This window comes from Leopardus geoffroyi, chromosome B1 (genome assembly GCF_018350155.1).
Source record: "Leopardus geoffroyi isolate Oge1 chromosome B1, O.geoffroyi_Oge1_pat1.0, whole genome shotgun sequence".
NCBI classification, from domain to species: Eukaryota; Metazoa; Chordata; class Mammalia; order Carnivora; family Felidae; genus Leopardus; species Leopardus geoffroyi.
In genome coordinates, this window is record NC_059327.1 from 113,408,724 (window position 1) to 113,426,961 (window position 18,238).

Consider the following 18,238-nt stretch of genomic DNA (forward strand, 5'->3'; position numbering starts at 1 on the left):
TAATGATAAGAGACTGGGATTCTTGCAATGGACGCATCTTAGGGTCTCCTGTCTGTACCACCGTCTGGTAGAATGGCAGTGACCACACCAATGTCTTCTACAGGGAGACTTCCCGTGGCAGGTGGCAATTAAGGATAATGAGAAAATCAACTGTGGAGGAATTTATATTGGAGGCTGTTGGATTCTAACTGCTGCACACTGTGTCAGGTAAAAAATGTCTCCAATAAGATTTTGGATTCCTTGAAATAATAAAAATGGGTAATAGAGATTATGGCAGATGACAAATAAAACCATGTGACAAATTCCACTCTATTAACAGCTAAATCTCCTACAATATTCATGATAGGAACCCCAGAGGCCATCCCCCCAGAAGCTACTGAGTTCTTCCCCCCAGACCAAATTATTGATTCCAGATGGCAAGGTCAGATCAAACCCATAGGTTCCAAGTTGTGTCACTTAGCACATTTGCATGATGGGAAGCAAATAGGGAAAGCAAATAGATAGTACCTACGTTTTGTAGAGTTAGGACCAAACTGTTGAGAAGAGTGTATGACTGAAAAGTGTATAAAAAAATGATAGTAGCCTGGCATTTTCTCTGGTCTCACCTCAATGAAGATGTTGTTTAAAGAGCTGCATGCATTTAAAGACTTCAAATACACAAAGCATTGTTTCACCTTCCATGTCCTCTTAAGTGTCTTTGATACGTGTTCCAGACAGTGAAGATGTTCAAAGCTCGGTACTAATTGTCTCACATGCCGCTCCAGCCCCGACTTGCTTGCTTTGTACCTGCGTGCATCACTGATGTCTCTTCTTATTCTCATAAAGAGGCCAATCAATCATATGGGAGTAGAGCTCCACTTATGACCTTTTTTAAACTTAATTACCTCTTTAAAGACTATATCTCCAAATATAGTTATGATGCGGGTTAGATCTTCAACCTATGAATTTTAGGGGAACACAATCCAGTCCATACCAGTGGCTGAAGGGCAGTACCAAAAAGGTATTGATAACGAGTCAAGATCAGCAAGGAGGAGGGCAGAGTTTGGGATTCCAGCCTCAGTTCTCATCTTTAGAATGAATGAGGCATCATTTATTGAGCACCTCTTACAGATTAGATAATGTATGTGCACTTTCACATATGTTGTCTTGTTTTAATATTCTTAACAGCCCTAAGAGGTAAATATTTTGTAGGTTAGTAGACTGAGACTGACAAGTTATATAACTTGGTCCACTTCTCCCTTAAGAGATGATGAAAATGTCAGACACTTGCTTTGCCAGGCTCATTTGTTGCTAGAGTATCTAAATGATGTTGTTGGGTTTTTTTTTAGTTATTTATTTTGAGAGAGAGAGAGCATGAGCGGGGAGCGGCAGAGAGAGAGAGGGAGGGAGAGAATCCCAAGCCTGCCCCACACTGTCAGCACAAAGCCCGACACGGGGCTCAAACCCACAAAGTACGAGATAATGACCTGAGCCAAAATCAAGAGTCGGACACTTAACCGACTGAGCCACCTGAGTGTCTCTAAATGATGTTTTTAATACGGCCCATTAGGCTCCATATGATCTGATCCCTACTTACCTTCACCAATTTCATCTTGCCCCACAGCTTCAACTCTTGCTGTCTGCTCTCCCTGTTTTGGACTTTGTTCAGCTACTCAAGTTCACCTTGCTCCCTGCTGCAAAGAGACCTTCATGTGTTACTTCTCATGCCTGCAATGATCTTTCCTACCCTGTTTATCTAGTCAGTGCTGCTCTTTATTCAGATCTCAGCCCCATCTTCTCTTCCTCAGAGAATCTTTCCAGACTCCCTTAAGTCAAAGCCATCTTGATAAGTTCTCAGAACCCATGTGCTGTTGATTCCTCTCACTTTACATGGTAGAATCATATCCTCATTATTGTCATTATCCATTTAATACTGCATCTAGCTCCTGAGCTCCATGAAGGCAGAAACTATTTCTGATTTTGCTCATTTCTGTAGCCCAGTGGCTAGCACAGTGCCTGGCAATAGTCATGTATTGACTATTATGGGTATACACTATAAGTATTTGTTGAGTAAATTGAATGAATAAATAGGGTTAACCTTTAAACAGTATTCAGGACCTCTGGTCCTTAAAAACAACCAAAATTTATATGAAGCACACCATTCTTGGAAATCCTGAATACCTCATTAGCTCCTGAAACATCACAGTTTAACTGTTAGGTGATGGTAATGCCAATTTGAAAATGATGGTAAATGCCAATTTGTTGGAAACCATGAGGTAAAAATTGGTGTGCAAATTAAGTGAGGCAGAAGAAGAGACAATATTTAGCTCATTTACCATTTCAACTGAATTTTAAAACAGCTAATATATTCCAGGCACAATGCTAGATGCAGGCATCTATCCATAGATGAATTAGACCCCATCTTTGACTTAAGGTGGCACAGTCCAACAGGAAGAAAGACTTGTGAGCAAATAAATAAGATGCAGTATTAGGATGAAGTCAATCTTAAATGTCAGGATAGTGACTGCTGTGGTCTTCACCCTGAGAACCTCTGGGGTAGCGAGTAATGATGTGTGTCCTGATTCCCCATTTCCCCATGGCTACATGCTTTCTAGTCTCTGCTTGAACACCTTCAGTGATGGTGCTCTCACTCCAGAGGCAGCCAATTCATTCCACTTCTAGTCATCTCTGGTTATTAGTGAGTTCTGTATGTCCCTGATATTGACCACTTAGATGGATTGCTTATTCCTCTCTTCATTTACCCACTGACTTTAATTGTATCCCATAAATTTAATCAAATCGCTTCACGACAGCAAACCGCTTCACGATTAAAAAATCTGAGAAAAGGAAGAAAGTCCTTTAAAAGGGAGAATATAAAGATGAAACATCAGATGTTCATGTTTATAATTGTTTTTTTTTCTCAATATAAATATATCTTATCTCACTTTTCCTTTCCGTTATAGTGTCAGTAAAGCTCACCATTACCAAATATGGACATCATTTCTACATCTGTTAAGACCTGAGGAAGAGCTAGTTGTTCAGCTAGCAAATAAAATTATTATCCATGAAAACTACAATGGAAGCAGCTATGAAAATGACATAGCTTTGATTGAAATGAAAAAACACTCAAACAGAAAAGAATGTGTGCTGCCTAATTCTGTCCCTGCCTGTGTCCCCTGGTCTCCATATCTATTCCAACCTAATGACAGATGCATTATTTCTGGCTGGGGCCGAGAAAAAGGTACATGCTTTAAAATTTGTTAATCAGAATCCAGGGGCTGGAATAAATGAGAATATAAATGGATAGGAGCTAATCTCCTAGTACAAAGAGAGAAACATAGCCTCAAATCCAGGAAAAAGAGCATTCAGGCAGGACTGGCTTCATGAGCATGAGACCCGTGCAGTTGCCCAGTACCCCAGGCTCCATAGGGCCCCATGCTTAGTGTAATGCTCTGCTGTCATTATCATGAAATTCTTACTAATTTTTGCAGAGGCCCCCACCTCACGTTTTTATTTTTCACTGGGCCCTGAAAATTATGTAGCTGATCCTGATCCAGAGTTTCAAAGGATACCTACACTGTGTGATCTTGAAGCATATGTTGAGGGGTAACCATTTACAAAGAAAAAAAAGTAGAGTGACAGGGGGACGTATGTAGCATGGACTTTCTGGATTTGTTAGAGAGACATGGATGAAAGATAAAATGGTTTTCAAGGGAAGAGTCACAGTATAGGTAAGTCTTTAATCTGTTCTCTCCTCCACCCCCCCATTCTCCTTGCCCCCTGCCCCCACAGTCACATCCTGCAAAGAGGAAGAAAACATAAAGAATTATTCCTTAGGCTTCTAAGAAGACTTGAGGTGGACGTTTGTATGAATAAGAGATGTAGATTGTAGACATGTGGGGACAATTTATTAGAAAAATTGACTAAATTTGAAGTTTGATTAAAATTAGTCAATGCTTTTCCCTTTGTCTTGAAGGGTTAAATTTGAAATTTAGCTTCCTTTTGACCTCCTACATTTTCTTTGTAAATAACTTCACAACACTGGTCTTACAGACTTATACTCTAGCACATTCTTTATAATTGCCACATTGAAAAGTATAAAAAATACGTATAAATTGACCCAAATGCGTCATATGGTTGAATATGCAAGACTAAATTTTGTTAGTAATTAATTTATCCAGAAGGCATTATGTCCTTACGTTTGTTTAAAAAAAATTTTTTTTATCGTCTATGTTTACAAATATACACAGGAGCAGAGATAAAAGTATTATAAATCTACTTACTCATCCATCACCCAGTTTCCAGTTACCAACACTCAACGGTTCTTGTTTTAGCTCTCTGCATCAGTCACAATCCCAATAGGATAATTAGGAAGGGTTATTTGTAAAGTGGTTAATTACAAGGATGTGGGTAGGGGGTTGAGGAATTACAAGGTCTATGCAGGAACCCAGGACTAACAGTACCAGAACAGCCTCTCTTAGATCTGAAGACATGAGAGGAAGGAGAAGTTACCAAGAGAAAGAGCTTCAGGTAGACCAGGGTGCCTTGAGAGAAGCAATGACTTTGGATTAAAGGTTACAGCCAGCCCCAATATCGCTATCCTCTCTTCTTACCCTCTCTTCCTTGTGCTGGGGTTTTATGTTGGAAACCAGAGGCTAAGGGGTTCCTATTGAGGCATTCCCTCCAGGTCAGCCTCTTTGGGCAGGGGGCAGGACACTGAAGGGTGGAGGATACATCTGAAGGACAATTGGGAGCTATTAAACATATTTCCTCTCCTCCCCACCCCCCCAACCCCCCCCCCCCACCGCCAACACATTCATTTTTTCCTGGAGCATATTAAATCAAACCCAGATATCATGTAATTTCACCCACGAATATTCCAGTAGATATCTTTACCAGGTAAGGACTTAAAAAAACAAAAATAAAACAAAAACACAACACCATTCATACCCAATAAAATGAAAGTGATCCCATGATATCATCTAATAACTATCCTGTGTTTATTAGCATATGCTAGGATTTCACTGATGAAAAATATGGACACAGTCATCAAAGAGTGCAGAGGCTGGAAGATTGAAAGACAAAGACCGGTTCTCAAGGGACTTGCAGTCCAGAGGAGGCATCAGATATGAATGTCACCATCAGACAGCAGAATGGGACAGGTGCCTCACAAAGTATACAACACAAGAGCTCAGGGAAGGAAACACTCTCCTGAGCCATTAAAAACTGTTCACATAGTACAGGAGTTCCCAGTTTTTTAAAGGCTTCTCCTGAGTTAGAGGAAATAATAAATTACTAATTAAAAAAAAAAAAAAGCTCTTAACCTGAAGAAGGTAGCATCGTAAAATTACCTTTTAGGTAGGACTTCAAGGAGAAAAGAAGAAACTCCTTCCTAATTTGCCATATACTTTGGTGGAGTTTTGTCTTCCCCCGCTTCCCAGAAGAGAAGAATATTAGTTTTACAGTTAACTACAGTGTGCTCACTACAGTGCTAGGATCCGTGGAGGTGTCCTCTCAGGATTAGCCAGAAGTCTCTGTCTCCCGATAGCTTATAGATTAACTGAGGGGGTATGTCATTTGGCATAAGATGTTTAGTGTAATTGAATTACTGAGTTCATGGATTAATGAATTACATATATATTTATTAAGCAGCTACTTTGTGCTAGCATGAGGCTGGGTGCTGGCATAGCATTTAGTGAATCAGGCCTAGTCCCTGCCTTCCTAGAGCATAACATTTGCTGAAAGCTGGGGAAAAGGGGGAGGAGAGATGGGGCAAAGATTCACTCCTTATACCAGAGACATCTCACCCTGTATTCTTAACGTTTTCCTCATCTTCCCTGGACTGTCAATAAGCAACAGTGCCTGCCACTTCTCTTTCTGTGGATGAAAAATTTTCAAGTCCCAAATCTCTAACTTAAATGAAAAGGAAATCCTAGACTCTCTTTCAAATCACTTAGGAGATGGAGTTCCTTAGACACATAAAAACACATACACACTGATAACTTCATATATATTTTCTTCATTTAACTCCTTACATTAAAAAGATGTTCTCACTCTAAGAAGCACTTTCAAGGAAATGCAGGACTGTAAAACGATAGGAGCTATTTATGTTAGAAAATGCTGATCACTGACTCCTACCCAGCTCCCCCACTAGACTCAGCAATCAGATGCGAAGGAGTATACCTTCTTCATCTCAGGTCTTTATTAATGAGTATGACTTAGGGCATGTGTTCTGTAATGCCCCTTAACTATCTTTATTTTTATTTTTAATGTTTATTTTTGAGAGACAGAGCATGAACAGGGGTGGGGGGGGGTCAGAAAGAGAGAGGGAGACAGAGTATCTGAAGCAGGCTCCCCACTGTCAGCACAAAGCCCGATGGGATCAAACCCATGCTGTGAGATCAAGACCTGAGCCAAAGTCTGACGCTCAACCGACTGAGCCACCAGGTGCCCCAACCCCTTATTATTTTTAGAAAGACAGTTGTAAAAACTGGACATCTGAGCAGTGTGTGATTAAATATGCTAATGAACTATCTCAGAAGTCTATAATGTATTAGGGAATATGTATATAATCGTCTACATTCCTCATGGTTCACTAAGTTATGAGAATAAGTATTTATTGGTATTCCTCATTTGTGACTTGTAAATGTCTGTTTGTTCTCTCACTATGCTTAGATAACCAAAAAGTCTATTCACTTCAGTGGGGTGAAGTTAAGCTAATAGACAACTGCTCCAAGTTTTACCCGGGTCGCTACTTTGAAAAAAAAATGGAATGTGCAGGTAAGCACTAAGTGGTTTCTCTAAGATGTGTACGTATACCCTCTACCAACCATCTCTCCTCCTCACCAAATCTGCACCCTTGCTCTGGGCCCTGGACCCTTCAATTGGACCTTCTGGCTGTTGCTTCCCTCCCTGTTAGTTCAAGTTCCCTCATGCTAAACTAAGAAGAAAAATCTTCCTTATGCTATCATACAGCAGTATAGCAAGGTAACTAAGAGCACAGACTCTGCATCCAGACTGCCTGGGTTTATATCTCAGTTTTTACCAATTACTACTCATGTGACCTTGAGCAAGTTTCCTCATCTGCAAAATTAGGGATCTTAGTAAATGGGAAACTGAGATGCAGAGCAGGTATAAAACTTGCCCGAAGTCTTACAGACAAGAAGCGATATGTCCAGGATCCAAACCCAAACTTCTTCTACATAAAAGTCTGAGTTATCTCATTTCAAATGGGTCCAGTTGGAAGTAAATTCTCCCTCCTCAGAAATCCCATTGCACTTCTTATGAGACCTGCCAGTGTCTTCTTTAATATCATAGTGTTGCTAGTACCCCTACCTAACACAGCTACAACAGTTCCTACTTTGGTGGTGACCCAAGGGCAGGGAACCAGGCAGGGCAATGCATTTAGGATGCTTTTTAATTTTTTTATTTGAGAGAGAGAGAGAGAGGGAACATGCGCAAGCTGGGGAGAGGAGCAGAGGGAGGGAGAGTGATTATTAAACAGGCTCCATACGTAGAGCAGAGCTGGACACAGGGCTCGATCCTACAACCCAGGGATCATGACCTCAGCCAAAACCAAGAGTCAGACACTCAACTGTCTGAGCCACCCAGGCACCCCTAGGATGCTTTATTAAAACCATTTATAAATAGTGTATTACAGAAAAATGCAAAGTTATTGACATCCTGTAACTTTTTGGATCACTGACCTAAAAACCTTAGAAAGTCCTAAGAGTGAGAAGAAAATAAACAGACCATTCCCTATGCCCTCCCTCCCTTCTTAAATGGAGTTCGGAATTCCAGAGGACAAAAGGGGAGAATTTCACAAAACCTGTTGGAAGACAATTAACACAATTAAGGGGAAAAGCTCTGAGGTCTGGGTGCCTGATTTCAAGTCCAACCTCTTGCCACTTATTAACTGTATGGCCTTGGACGAATTAGTTAACCTCTCTGTGCCTTATTTGTCTCATCTTAAAATAGGGATAATAATACTTGCCTCATAGGGTTATTGTTTAGGATTAAACCAATGAATGGCTAATACATACTAAGCACTCAATAAGCACTAAGTATTCCTATTATTTTCCCAATCAGCCTTGGATGCCACTTTCAGATTGCAATCTCATCAGAGTATAAATTTGCATAAAATAGAGGAAGCAAGGGAAACACTCACTAAATTTGCACAATGAGCAGAAGACAAAGTATACAACTGTATGCGCCCAGTAGGGACCTGTAAGAGATTATGTGTTATTTCGTGTTAGGAAAGTGTAAGAGAGCCAAAGTTGGTACACGCATTGGTGGAGGAGACAGGAAGTCGGCATGGTGGCCTCAGCAAATGGAAGTACATGTGTGATTTTCTTTTCCCTTTGTCTTTTCCAGGTACAGATGACGGTTCCATCGATGCCTGTAAAGGGGACTCTGGAGGCCCCTTAGTCTGTCAAGATATCAACAATGTGACTTATGTTTGGGGTGTTGTGAGTTGGGGTGAAAACTGCGGAAAACCAGAGTTCCCTGGTGTTTACACTAAAGTGGCCAATTATTTTGACTGGATTAGCTATCATGTAGGAAGGTCTCTTATTTCTCAGTACAACATATGAAATTGTGATCTCTTCTGCTCTTTTCCTCTTGGGAGTTGGATTTTGATTGAAATGATACTACATGATTAGTACTTCTCTAGGGAAAAAAATAATAAAGCACATTTTATTGGATATTTTTAAAGATCTCTAAAAAAGCCATATTAGAACTTTGCTGTAAATTATCAAATAAATATTTTAGTCGAGCATACATGTTTTGTTTATTAGAAAATGTGATTAAATTATCTTTTCATACAGGAATGGTATATTGGCTATACTAAAGGTTTTGCTAGTTGCATGATACTTGATTCACATAAGCCTGTATTCAAACCCCAAGTCTACCACCTACTAATTACTTGACCCTGGGCAATTCATGATCTTCTTTGTGTCTCATTTTCTACCTTTAAAATGGAAACTAGAATTCTGAGAAAATGGAGACACATACTAAAGTAAAATGGTTGCAAAGTACTTGTCTCAGAGAAATAACTGACCCCATAGCTCTTGTCCCGTTTCTCTGCTTCTTTTAACTATTAGAAGTTCTCGGAGCTCCTGGGTGGCTCAGTCAGTTAAGCATCCGACTTCAGCGTAGGCCATGATCTGGTAGGTCTGTGGGTTCAAGCCTCCCATCGGGCTCTGTGCTGACAGCTCAGAGCCTGGAGCCTGCTTCAGATGCTGTGTCCCCCTCTCTCTGTCTCTGCCCCTCCATCGCTCACGCTCTGTGTCTCTCTCTCGCTCTCAAAAATAAACATTTTAAAAAAAAAACAGTTGAAGAAAAAGTGTTAGAAGTTCTCTTTAAGGATTTGTCTTTAGTTCCCCATTCCACAAGTCCTCCCTGACCCTCTTTTTAAACCTCTCCACAGACTCCACAACACAACCACTGCCCTCATGGGCGTCAAACCTTACAGTGTGACTGGCTCATCCCCCGCTGCTGCAGCAGCAGTAGACATAGTCAACATCATACTCTGCCTGGTCTGCTGCCTCCGTGGCTGCTGATCTTGGAATCCTTCTCAACCTCTTCCTTCTGGTCACTTCTTTCACTTTGTGTTTTCCCTAGTGATCTTACTTAGAGTCATCTCTAACTCCCATCCACAGTCCCATGACTCACAAACCCCTATCTCCAGCCCCGGTCTTTCTAAACTCCAGATTAGTATTTCACTGAGCACTTGACAACTCCATCTGGGTATCTAATAACAGTTCAAAACAAACATGGGCAACCCAAAACTGCCCCTTCTTAAATCTGTCCTTCCCTCCTCAGTAAGTGGCACTTTTTCAGGGCTCTCCTGTGGACCCAATGTACAATAGGCCCCAGTCTCTTTCTCTTTTTTTTAATGTTTATATTTTGAGAGAGAGAGAGAGAGCATGCGTGAGTGAGGGAGGGATGGGGTGGGTTGGGAGGGGACAGAGGATCTGAAGCAGGCTCTGCGCTGGCAGCAGAGAGCCCAATGCAGGGCTCGAACCCACAAACTCTAAGACCACAACCTGAGCCAAAATTGGACTCTCAATCGACTGAGCCACCCAGACACCCCACCAGGCTTTCTATCACGTGAGCCTGCTGTAATCTCAGCACAGCACTTGTCATCACCCAACATGTTCCGTTTTCATTTGTTCCTCTGCCTCTTCCCCATGATGCTCACACACCCACTACTGCCTTCCCCTTACTACACTGTGAGACACAGGAGAAGAGAGACTGTCTGCCTTCTGCCCGCATCCCTAGCACTGGGTTCGTAGGAGGTGCTCAGTGAAGAAACGTTAGCTGCTTTTATTATTATTCTTTAAAATGCAGCTGTCATCATCCTGAAGACAGATATATTTTTCACATAAATATCACCTTCAATGCCTGGGGCTCAGTCCTGGATAAAGCCCGATTGTTTTAATAATAGAAATGCCCATTTTGGGGCGCCTGGGTGGCGCAGTCGGTTAAGCGTCCGACTTCAGCCAGGTCACGATCTCGCGGTCCCTGAGTTCGAGCCCTGCGTCGGGCTCTGGGCTGATGGCTCAGAGCCTGGAGCCTGTTTCCGATTCTGTGTCTCCCTCTCTCTCTGCCCCTCCCCCGTTCATGCTCTGTCTCTCTCTGTCCCAAAAATAAATAAACGTTGAAAAAAAAAATTAAAAAAGAAATGCCCATTTCTACATACATTCCAAAATTGCTTACTGCCCAGATTTTTTTTCCTTTGTAAAAATTTTGGCAACATATACATACACTGTTTTGTTTTGGTTTTTTTTAACCATTTTGAAGTATACCATTCAGGAGCATTAAGTATGTTCCCATTGTTGTGTGACCATCACCATCTCCAGAAATTTTTCATCTTTGCAAAATGAAACTCTGTGCCCATTAAACACTAACTCCTCCTCCCCTCCCATGCTGTCCAGATTTTTAATTCCTTTTGTCACTGAATGCAAGAGAGTATTTGGTTATCTATGGCTGTGTTAGAAAGACCCTAAGATATTGATCAAAATAACAATTATTATTTTCTCCTGTGTCTGGGGATTGACTGGGCCAGTTCTTCTACCCTCTGGTGCAGTTGCTGTCAGACGGGGCTGGGGTAAGGGTCATCTTGAAGTCTTCTTCACTCACATGTCTGGTGCTTGGGCTGGGAGAACTCAAACAGCTGGGGCTTCTCTGACATCTCTCTCTCCATATGGTCTCTCCACTTGAGCTCTCAACATGAGGTCTCAGGGACACTAGACTTCTCACCTAGCAACTGACAAGTGTCCCAAGAGAAGCTGCAAACAGGAACAGCATTTGTATTTATGAACCTGGCCTTGGAAGTCATTTAGCCTTGCTTCCATCGCAAAGACCTGACCAGGTTAAAGGGAAAAAATATAATCCATCTCTTGATGGGAGAGGTGTCAAAAAATTTGTGGCATATTTTAAAACCACCACCTTGTCCTGACCCAGCAAACCTGGAGCATGTAGCATCTTAGAAGATGTCTGGGTTTGAGTACTAAGGGCTTCAAGCTGGGAGAACATAGCATCTTGACTCCTTGAAGGACGAAACCAGTCTGCACAGTGACCTGGGACCTGGAGGCTTCGCAGCAGAGTGGACCAGAGTCAGGCCTGAAGAGTGAAGAGCCAGGTTCTCCATAGTGACTCCATGTGACAGAGACTGGGAACAGCAGGAGTGAGATGACTGGACTCCCAGTTCAGAGGTCTATGTGAGGGTTCCTGGTTGCAGACCACAGAAGCCAATCTAATTGGTTTAACGAAAAAAAAAGATGTTTTCAAAGATATTATGCAGTTCACCGAATCTCCAGGAAAGCCAGAGAGTTAGCTATGCATCTGGGCATAATGCTCAAAGACTACTATAGGACTGCTTATAAAGACTCCCACTACCAGGAGCTTGGGTCCCAGGCTCCATTTACAGCTTGCACTGAGGCTTGGCACTGGATGCTACTGCTTGACCCTCTGCCACTACTGCTTCTGTGAGTTAGTATGGCCTTTCCTGAAGGTGGTCAACAAACAGAGCTCATGAGATGTGGAGTGCTGCCATCATCTTATATTTAACCATGGCCTCAGAGTTCACTATCTTATGAGGGAGATGGAAAACTGAATTATAAAGCTGCACTTTGCCAGGTATGGATGGAGAGGAAAACTCAAGGGAGACTCATAAATCAGCCTGAAGCGTCAAAGAAGGCTTCCCCAGAGGTGAGCTTAATCTGAATTATGGAAGAAATTTCCAGGAAGATATAAATGCAGGGCTCTGTGGCTTGAGGAGCCAAGCACAAAAGGGGACAGACAGTAGTTCAGCATGACTGGAGCCCAGGGTGCAGGGGAGGAGCTGGAGAGAGAGGAAAGGGCAGATCAGGGAGGGCTTCATGCCAGAGTTGGGACCACTGAAGGACTCTGGAAGGTTCACAGTGGAGGCACTGAGAAAGATGTACTGGAGGGGATGAGGGGAGGGGAGGAAAGACAGTTAAGAAACTTTTGGAGTGATCCAAATGAAAAATGACGAAGGTACAAACTACAGCAGGGCAGTTTTAAAGAGGGTGTTCCTGATTCCAGATAAGTTAAGGAGTGAAATAGATGGCAGCTGGGGACATAAAGAGGTGACAGGGCACTAGGAAAAAGGGTAGGAGTCTAGAATAACTCCCAAGTTTTCTCTTGGATAGTGAAATGGTTGCTGTTGCCATTGATTGAAGAAATAAAGGAAACAGAGAGAGAAGCAGGTTTGGTTAGTTAAGGATATTTTGAAGCTGTGAGGTTTTTGGGAGCCTAGGAAAGATGTATAGGATGCAGTAGGAAATATGAACCTGAAAAATCTGGTTCTAGATTTCTGGAAGTAGCCAGAAACCCAACCTAGAGAAACCACATACACCTGAATTAATCCTGATGGTCTAAAACCCTGCAATTGCACCCAAGTGGGTTCCTTTCCATCTTGTCCAGTGCACCCTCTCTGTGTGCTGAATAATCTTACATTCTGCCCACCGAGATCACTTGAAAATCTCTTCCTTGATTGCTGTGTTTGAGTGTTTGTGTTCTCCCAAAACTCATATGTTGAAATCCTAATGCCCAGGGGCGCCTGGGTGGCTCAGTCGGTTAAGCGGCCAACTTTGGCTCAGGTCATGATCTTGCGGTCTGTGAGTTCAAGCCCCGTGTCGGGCTCTGGGCTGACAGCTCAGAGCCAGGAGCCTGTTTCAGATTCTGTGTCTCCCTCTCTCTGACACTCCCCCATTCATGCTCTGTCTCTCTCTCTGTCTCAAAAGTAAATAAACGTGAAAAAAAAAAAAAGAAAGAAATCCTAATGCCCAATGTAATGGTATTAGGAAGTGGGGTCTTTGGAAGGTGTTTGGGTCATGAGGGTGGAGCCCTTATGAATGGAATTACTATTTTTACAATAGAGACTCCAGAAACCCCACCTCTCTCCCACCATGTGAGGGTCAGTCGTGTACAAACTGGATGACAGCCTTCTCCAGGACCTAACGACTCTGGTGCCCTGATCTTCAACTTCCAGCCTTAAGAACTGTGAGAAATAAACTCCTGTTGTTTATAAATCACCCAATCAGTGGTATTTTGTTACAGCGGCCCAAACAGTCTAAAATACTGATCACATTTGCCTAATAGACCTCCCCAAATGGAGAACCATTATCTTCAATAAATCATAGAACCAGCCCATGCTTGCAGATCTGGCGCAGTCATCGCTTTTCTTTCACTTTGTTCCAGGGTTGAAAGCTATTCACACCATTAATTTTTAATTTTTTTAAAAGCAGAGGCTGGAAACTAGCACTTATTTCCCCTTCTTGTGAGCTCTTTTTAGAAAGCAATGTATCAGCCTTATCACTGGGCAAAGATTGATCATTACATCTGGAAGGGTTTCGCCACTCTGTATTATTTTCATCACAATAACATTGCTCAGGCCATTTGATGAGACATTGGGAAAGACTAGAAAATAGAAACTGCCCTTGATCATTTGCATTTTGTTGATGTTTTGTTATTTCAGGTAACACAGGACTCTACTTTCCACACATTCTGAGTTAATATGTTACATTAAAGCCAATAAATTTTGCATTCTTACTCATTAATACCGTCATGTCCTTGATGTCTATGACAGTGAAGAGATCATTAGGGGTTTCTAGAAGGTGTATCTGACTGATTATGCTTATAATTGGAGTGGAAAACAAAGCCTAGGGGCGCCTCGGTGGCTCAGTCAGTTAAGCTCTAACTTCGGCTCAGGTCATGATCTCACGGTTCCTGAGTTCGAGCCCTGCACCAGGTTCTGTGCTGACAGCTAGGAGTCTGGAGCCTGCTTCAGATTCTGTGTCTCCCTCTCTCTCTCTGACCCTTCCCCACTCGCATTCTGTCACTCTCTGTCTCTCAAAAATAAATAAAACATTAAACATTTTTTTAAATAAATAAACATTAAAAAAAGAAAAGAAAAGAAAAGAAAACACAGCCTAGTCTCAACCAGTCAGAAGATCCCATTCCAAGGCACATGTATCATTTGGACAAGAATCAGCACAAATACAGCATATTTTATAATTTTGTAATTTTGTTTTGACAATATTTCTAAAATATTTACTTATTTATTTTGAGGGCTGGGGGGGTGGGGAATGGGCAGAGAGAGAGGGAGAGAGACAATCCCAAGCAGGCTCTGTGCTGTAATGCAGAGCCCAACATGGGGCTTTATCTCACAAACTATGAGATCATGACCTGAGCTGAAATCAAGAGTCGGACCCTCAACCAGCTGAGCCAACCAGGCACTTCTGTTTTGATAATATTGATTAAAATTGCTTCTCCCAATTCCTCTTCCTTTTTTTTTTCCCTCTGACCACAAATGTGTTTTGTCCCCAATATTCCACTGAAACTTATCTTGTGGTGTTCACCATGACCTCCATGTTATTAAATCCAATGATCAGTATCACGTCTTCATCTTCCTCCACAGCAGCCAAAGTGATGGTTCTGTTTTTCTTATAGCACTCTGCAATATAGCACTCTCCTGCTGCACTTGGCTGCCCTTTTTCAGCCTCCTTTACTGCTTCTTTGTTCCCTGACCTCCTATGACTTAAACTTTGTTCTACCTCTCTTTACACACTCTTTTTAAAGGATCTCTTCTAGTCCCATGGTGTTAAAAGTCGTATCTATGCTGATGATTTCCAAATTCATTTCTAGTCCTCATCCCACCTCTGAACTACAAATTCAGAATAAGCTTCTCAAAAATGGTATGTCTAAAATTAATTTCCTAAATTTTCCCTGAAATCTCCTTTTAGAATCCTCTCTATTTCAATTAGTAAGAACTCACTATCCTAACTGTTTAAACCAAAACTTTAATGTCATCCCTTGATTCCTCTTTCCCTCATATACCATATTGTTGGCTCTACTATCAAGTTATATCTAAAATGTGACCACTTTCACACCACCACTGCTTCTTCCCTGGGCCAACCAATAATAATGTCTTACCTGGTTCATTATGTCCTAGCTGGTTTCCTGGCTTCAGCTCCTGACCATCCACAGCCAAAGTGTATCTAGACAACCTGGCCATTTGCTAGCAGGAAAGACTTGGAAGATAACTGTGGGTTTGCAACCATTAGTATCTGTCCCAATAATAACAAGTTCTACTGATTTAAAACCTTTTGTGCTAACTATTAGGAAGAAAGGATGGAAGTGGGTCATCGAGAAGTTACATGATAGGGTCAGTCAGGGCTGGCTTCATGGGCATGGATCCTGTGCAGACAGATGTACCAGGCACTGGTACATCACCTTGAATGCTCTCCTGTCATCACCTTGAAATTCTTAAAACATTTTGAACAAGGAGCCTTGCAATCTTATTTTGTAATGAGCCCTGCAAGTTATATAGTTGGTCCTGTAGTCAATGCCAAACTCTAGTATCTGGCAGCAGGAATTCAGGAGAAAAGTAAGTCTTGGAATTAGTGCAGCAGAACAACAAATATCTAATGACTGAATATGAAGAGAATGTGAAAATAAAACTTAGAATTTTGTTTACTGGAAAGATGGTGGTGATTCCTATGGGTAACAGACTGGAAACAGAAATTTGTTTAAGAGAAAAAGGGAACAACAACTCTATCAGTCCAAGGAACTGGAGTTTGAGAATTTAATCCCTAAAGAGAATTTAGACAGAGAAGAATAAATCTGACTCCTCAGAGGAGAGGCTGTAGTTAAGAAATTAGATGAGACTAAAGTGAGTGGAGGGGCCAAGATGGTGGAGCAGCATGGATGTTCTCTGCTTCTCTTGTCCCTGAAATGCAGTGAGACCAGCATCAAACCATTTTACATGCCTGGAAAATTGATCTGAGGATTAACACAACAATCTGCATAACCTGAGCCACAGAACTTGGCAGGTACATGGCACAGAGACGTGAACTGGGGGAGAGAGAAGCCGCGTAGGATAGAGAGGTATTTGAGGAGAGAGGACAGAAAAAGGGGGGAGAATACAGGAAAAACACTCCCCATGAAAGTAGTTGGAGAGAAAGAGAAAGTGGATGCACCCACAATTGCCCAAACAAGAAAGGGAGAAAGGAGAAAGGATAGGGTTCCAATATCATTATGACTTTACAAACAGGGCAGAACAGAATAGGAAATTCTGCAGCCCAATGCCTGGCAGTGCTCTGGTGGGAAGGGCAAATCCACAGGAGCGGGCAGCAAGGTCTGAGGGGTCCACAGGCCACATAGAGAGAAGCAGTTTCCCTGCTACCCTGCTAGGAGGGCATTTGGTAGAGGCTGTACAGCCTCCCCACAAAGGTCCAGTGGACCCCAAAGAATATGATTGCTGGTATTAGAACAAAAATGCCAGGGTGCAGTGAAACCTGACACGGGTTGTGTATTGTGATTTACCATAATCCCTGAAACACTGCCTCTATAAGATTTCATGAATTTATTTGGAGGCAAGCCAGCATCTAGTCACAACCTCTGAGCCTCTACAGCAGGGTGATCACAGGAACATTCCTGGGGACAAGCCAGCATCTGGCCATTGCTTGGCAAGACCCTTCTCCAAAAGATCAGAGTGGGTCCAAGCCATAGGGCCCTCAGAAGTGAGGGGTTTGGAAATACAGTCTCATCTGAGATAAAATTCAGGAGGTAGGTGCCACCCAGCAGGCTGACAGCTTGGATGCAGACAATGTAGAAGCAGGGAGTGGAAGGAAGCCAGAGACAAAGGAGAGCTGCCGGTGGGGTAGAGCACAGAGTTCTGATGCTAGACACTGGGAAGCTGGGTGATGCCATATTCACCTTTCCTGCACATGTGCACAAACATGCACATACGCGCCACACCCGATCCACCCCAGTAAGCTAAGCAGCACCACATAATGGAGAACAGAGACATTGCACCAAGCCCTGTCCAACTGCACCAACCAAGCCCTAGAGGACGACCACAAGTCTCTGCCTGCTTAATGTATGCACTATAAAATACTTCATAGTTGGACCTCTAGGGGAAACTGGATGTAATTTCATTCGGATTTCATTTTGTTTGCTGGTCCACCTATTTAGGTGTTTTTTGGTTGGTTTTGTGTTTTCTTTTTTCTTTTTTTCTTTTCCTGTTTCTTATTCTTGGATACAGAAATAGAAAAAATATTTTTATTTTCCATTTTTATATAAAAATTGTTAATAATTTTCTATATATTTTTTTGGAAATTTATTTTTTTTATTCTATTTTACCTTCTCCAATTCATTTTATTCTATTTTATTGTATACATTTTCTTAATTTTTAAATGTTTTCTTACTTTTTCTTTTTTCTTTTTCCTTTTCTTTTCTTTCCCTTTTTCTCTATTCAATTAAGCTTCTTTCAACAACCAGACCGAAACATACCTAGGATCTAGCTTCCTTTATTTGATTTTTTGTGTGTTGTTTTTAATCTTCTTAATTTTCTTTTCTTATTTTATTCATTCTTTTTCTTCCTCCAAAATGACAAAATGAAGGAATTCACCCCAAAAGAAAGAACAAGAAGAAATGACAGCAAGGGACTTAATCAACACAGATATAAGCAAGATGTCTGAGCTAGAATTTAGAATCATGAAAATAATAATACTAGCTGTGGTTGAAAAAAGCAGAGTCCCTTTCTGTGGAGATAAAAGAAGTAAAATCTAGCCAGGATGAGATTAAAAACACTGTAACAGATGTAATCTTGAATAGATATCACGGCGGCATAGATGGATGAAGCAGAGCAGCGAATCAGCGATATAGAAGACAAAATTATGGAGAATAAAAAAGCAGGAAAAAAGAGGGAAACTAAGGCAAAAGAGCA

At 41.7% G+C, this 18,238-nt stretch overlaps 1 protein-coding gene across 4 annotated transcripts in view; it reads left to right on the plus strand.

The window, feature by feature from the left end:
• Positions 1–8,755, plus strand: part of CFI (complement factor I) — a 77,405-nt gene extending 68,650 nt beyond the window's left edge. For all 4 annotated transcript variants that reach the window (XM_045470489.1, XM_045470488.1, XM_045470476.1 and 1 more), the window contains 4 exons: positions 104–207; positions 2,943–3,220; positions 6,655–6,759; positions 8,353–8,755. In XM_045470489.1, coding sequence (XP_045326445.1) covers positions 104–207; positions 2,943–3,220; positions 6,655–6,759; positions 8,353–8,570 — 705 coding nt within the window. In that variant the 3' untranslated portion in view covers positions 8,571–8,755. The remainder of the gene's footprint in view (positions 1–103; positions 208–2,942; positions 3,221–6,654; positions 6,760–8,352) is intronic.
• Positions 8,756–18,238: the final 9,483 nt, after the last annotated feature.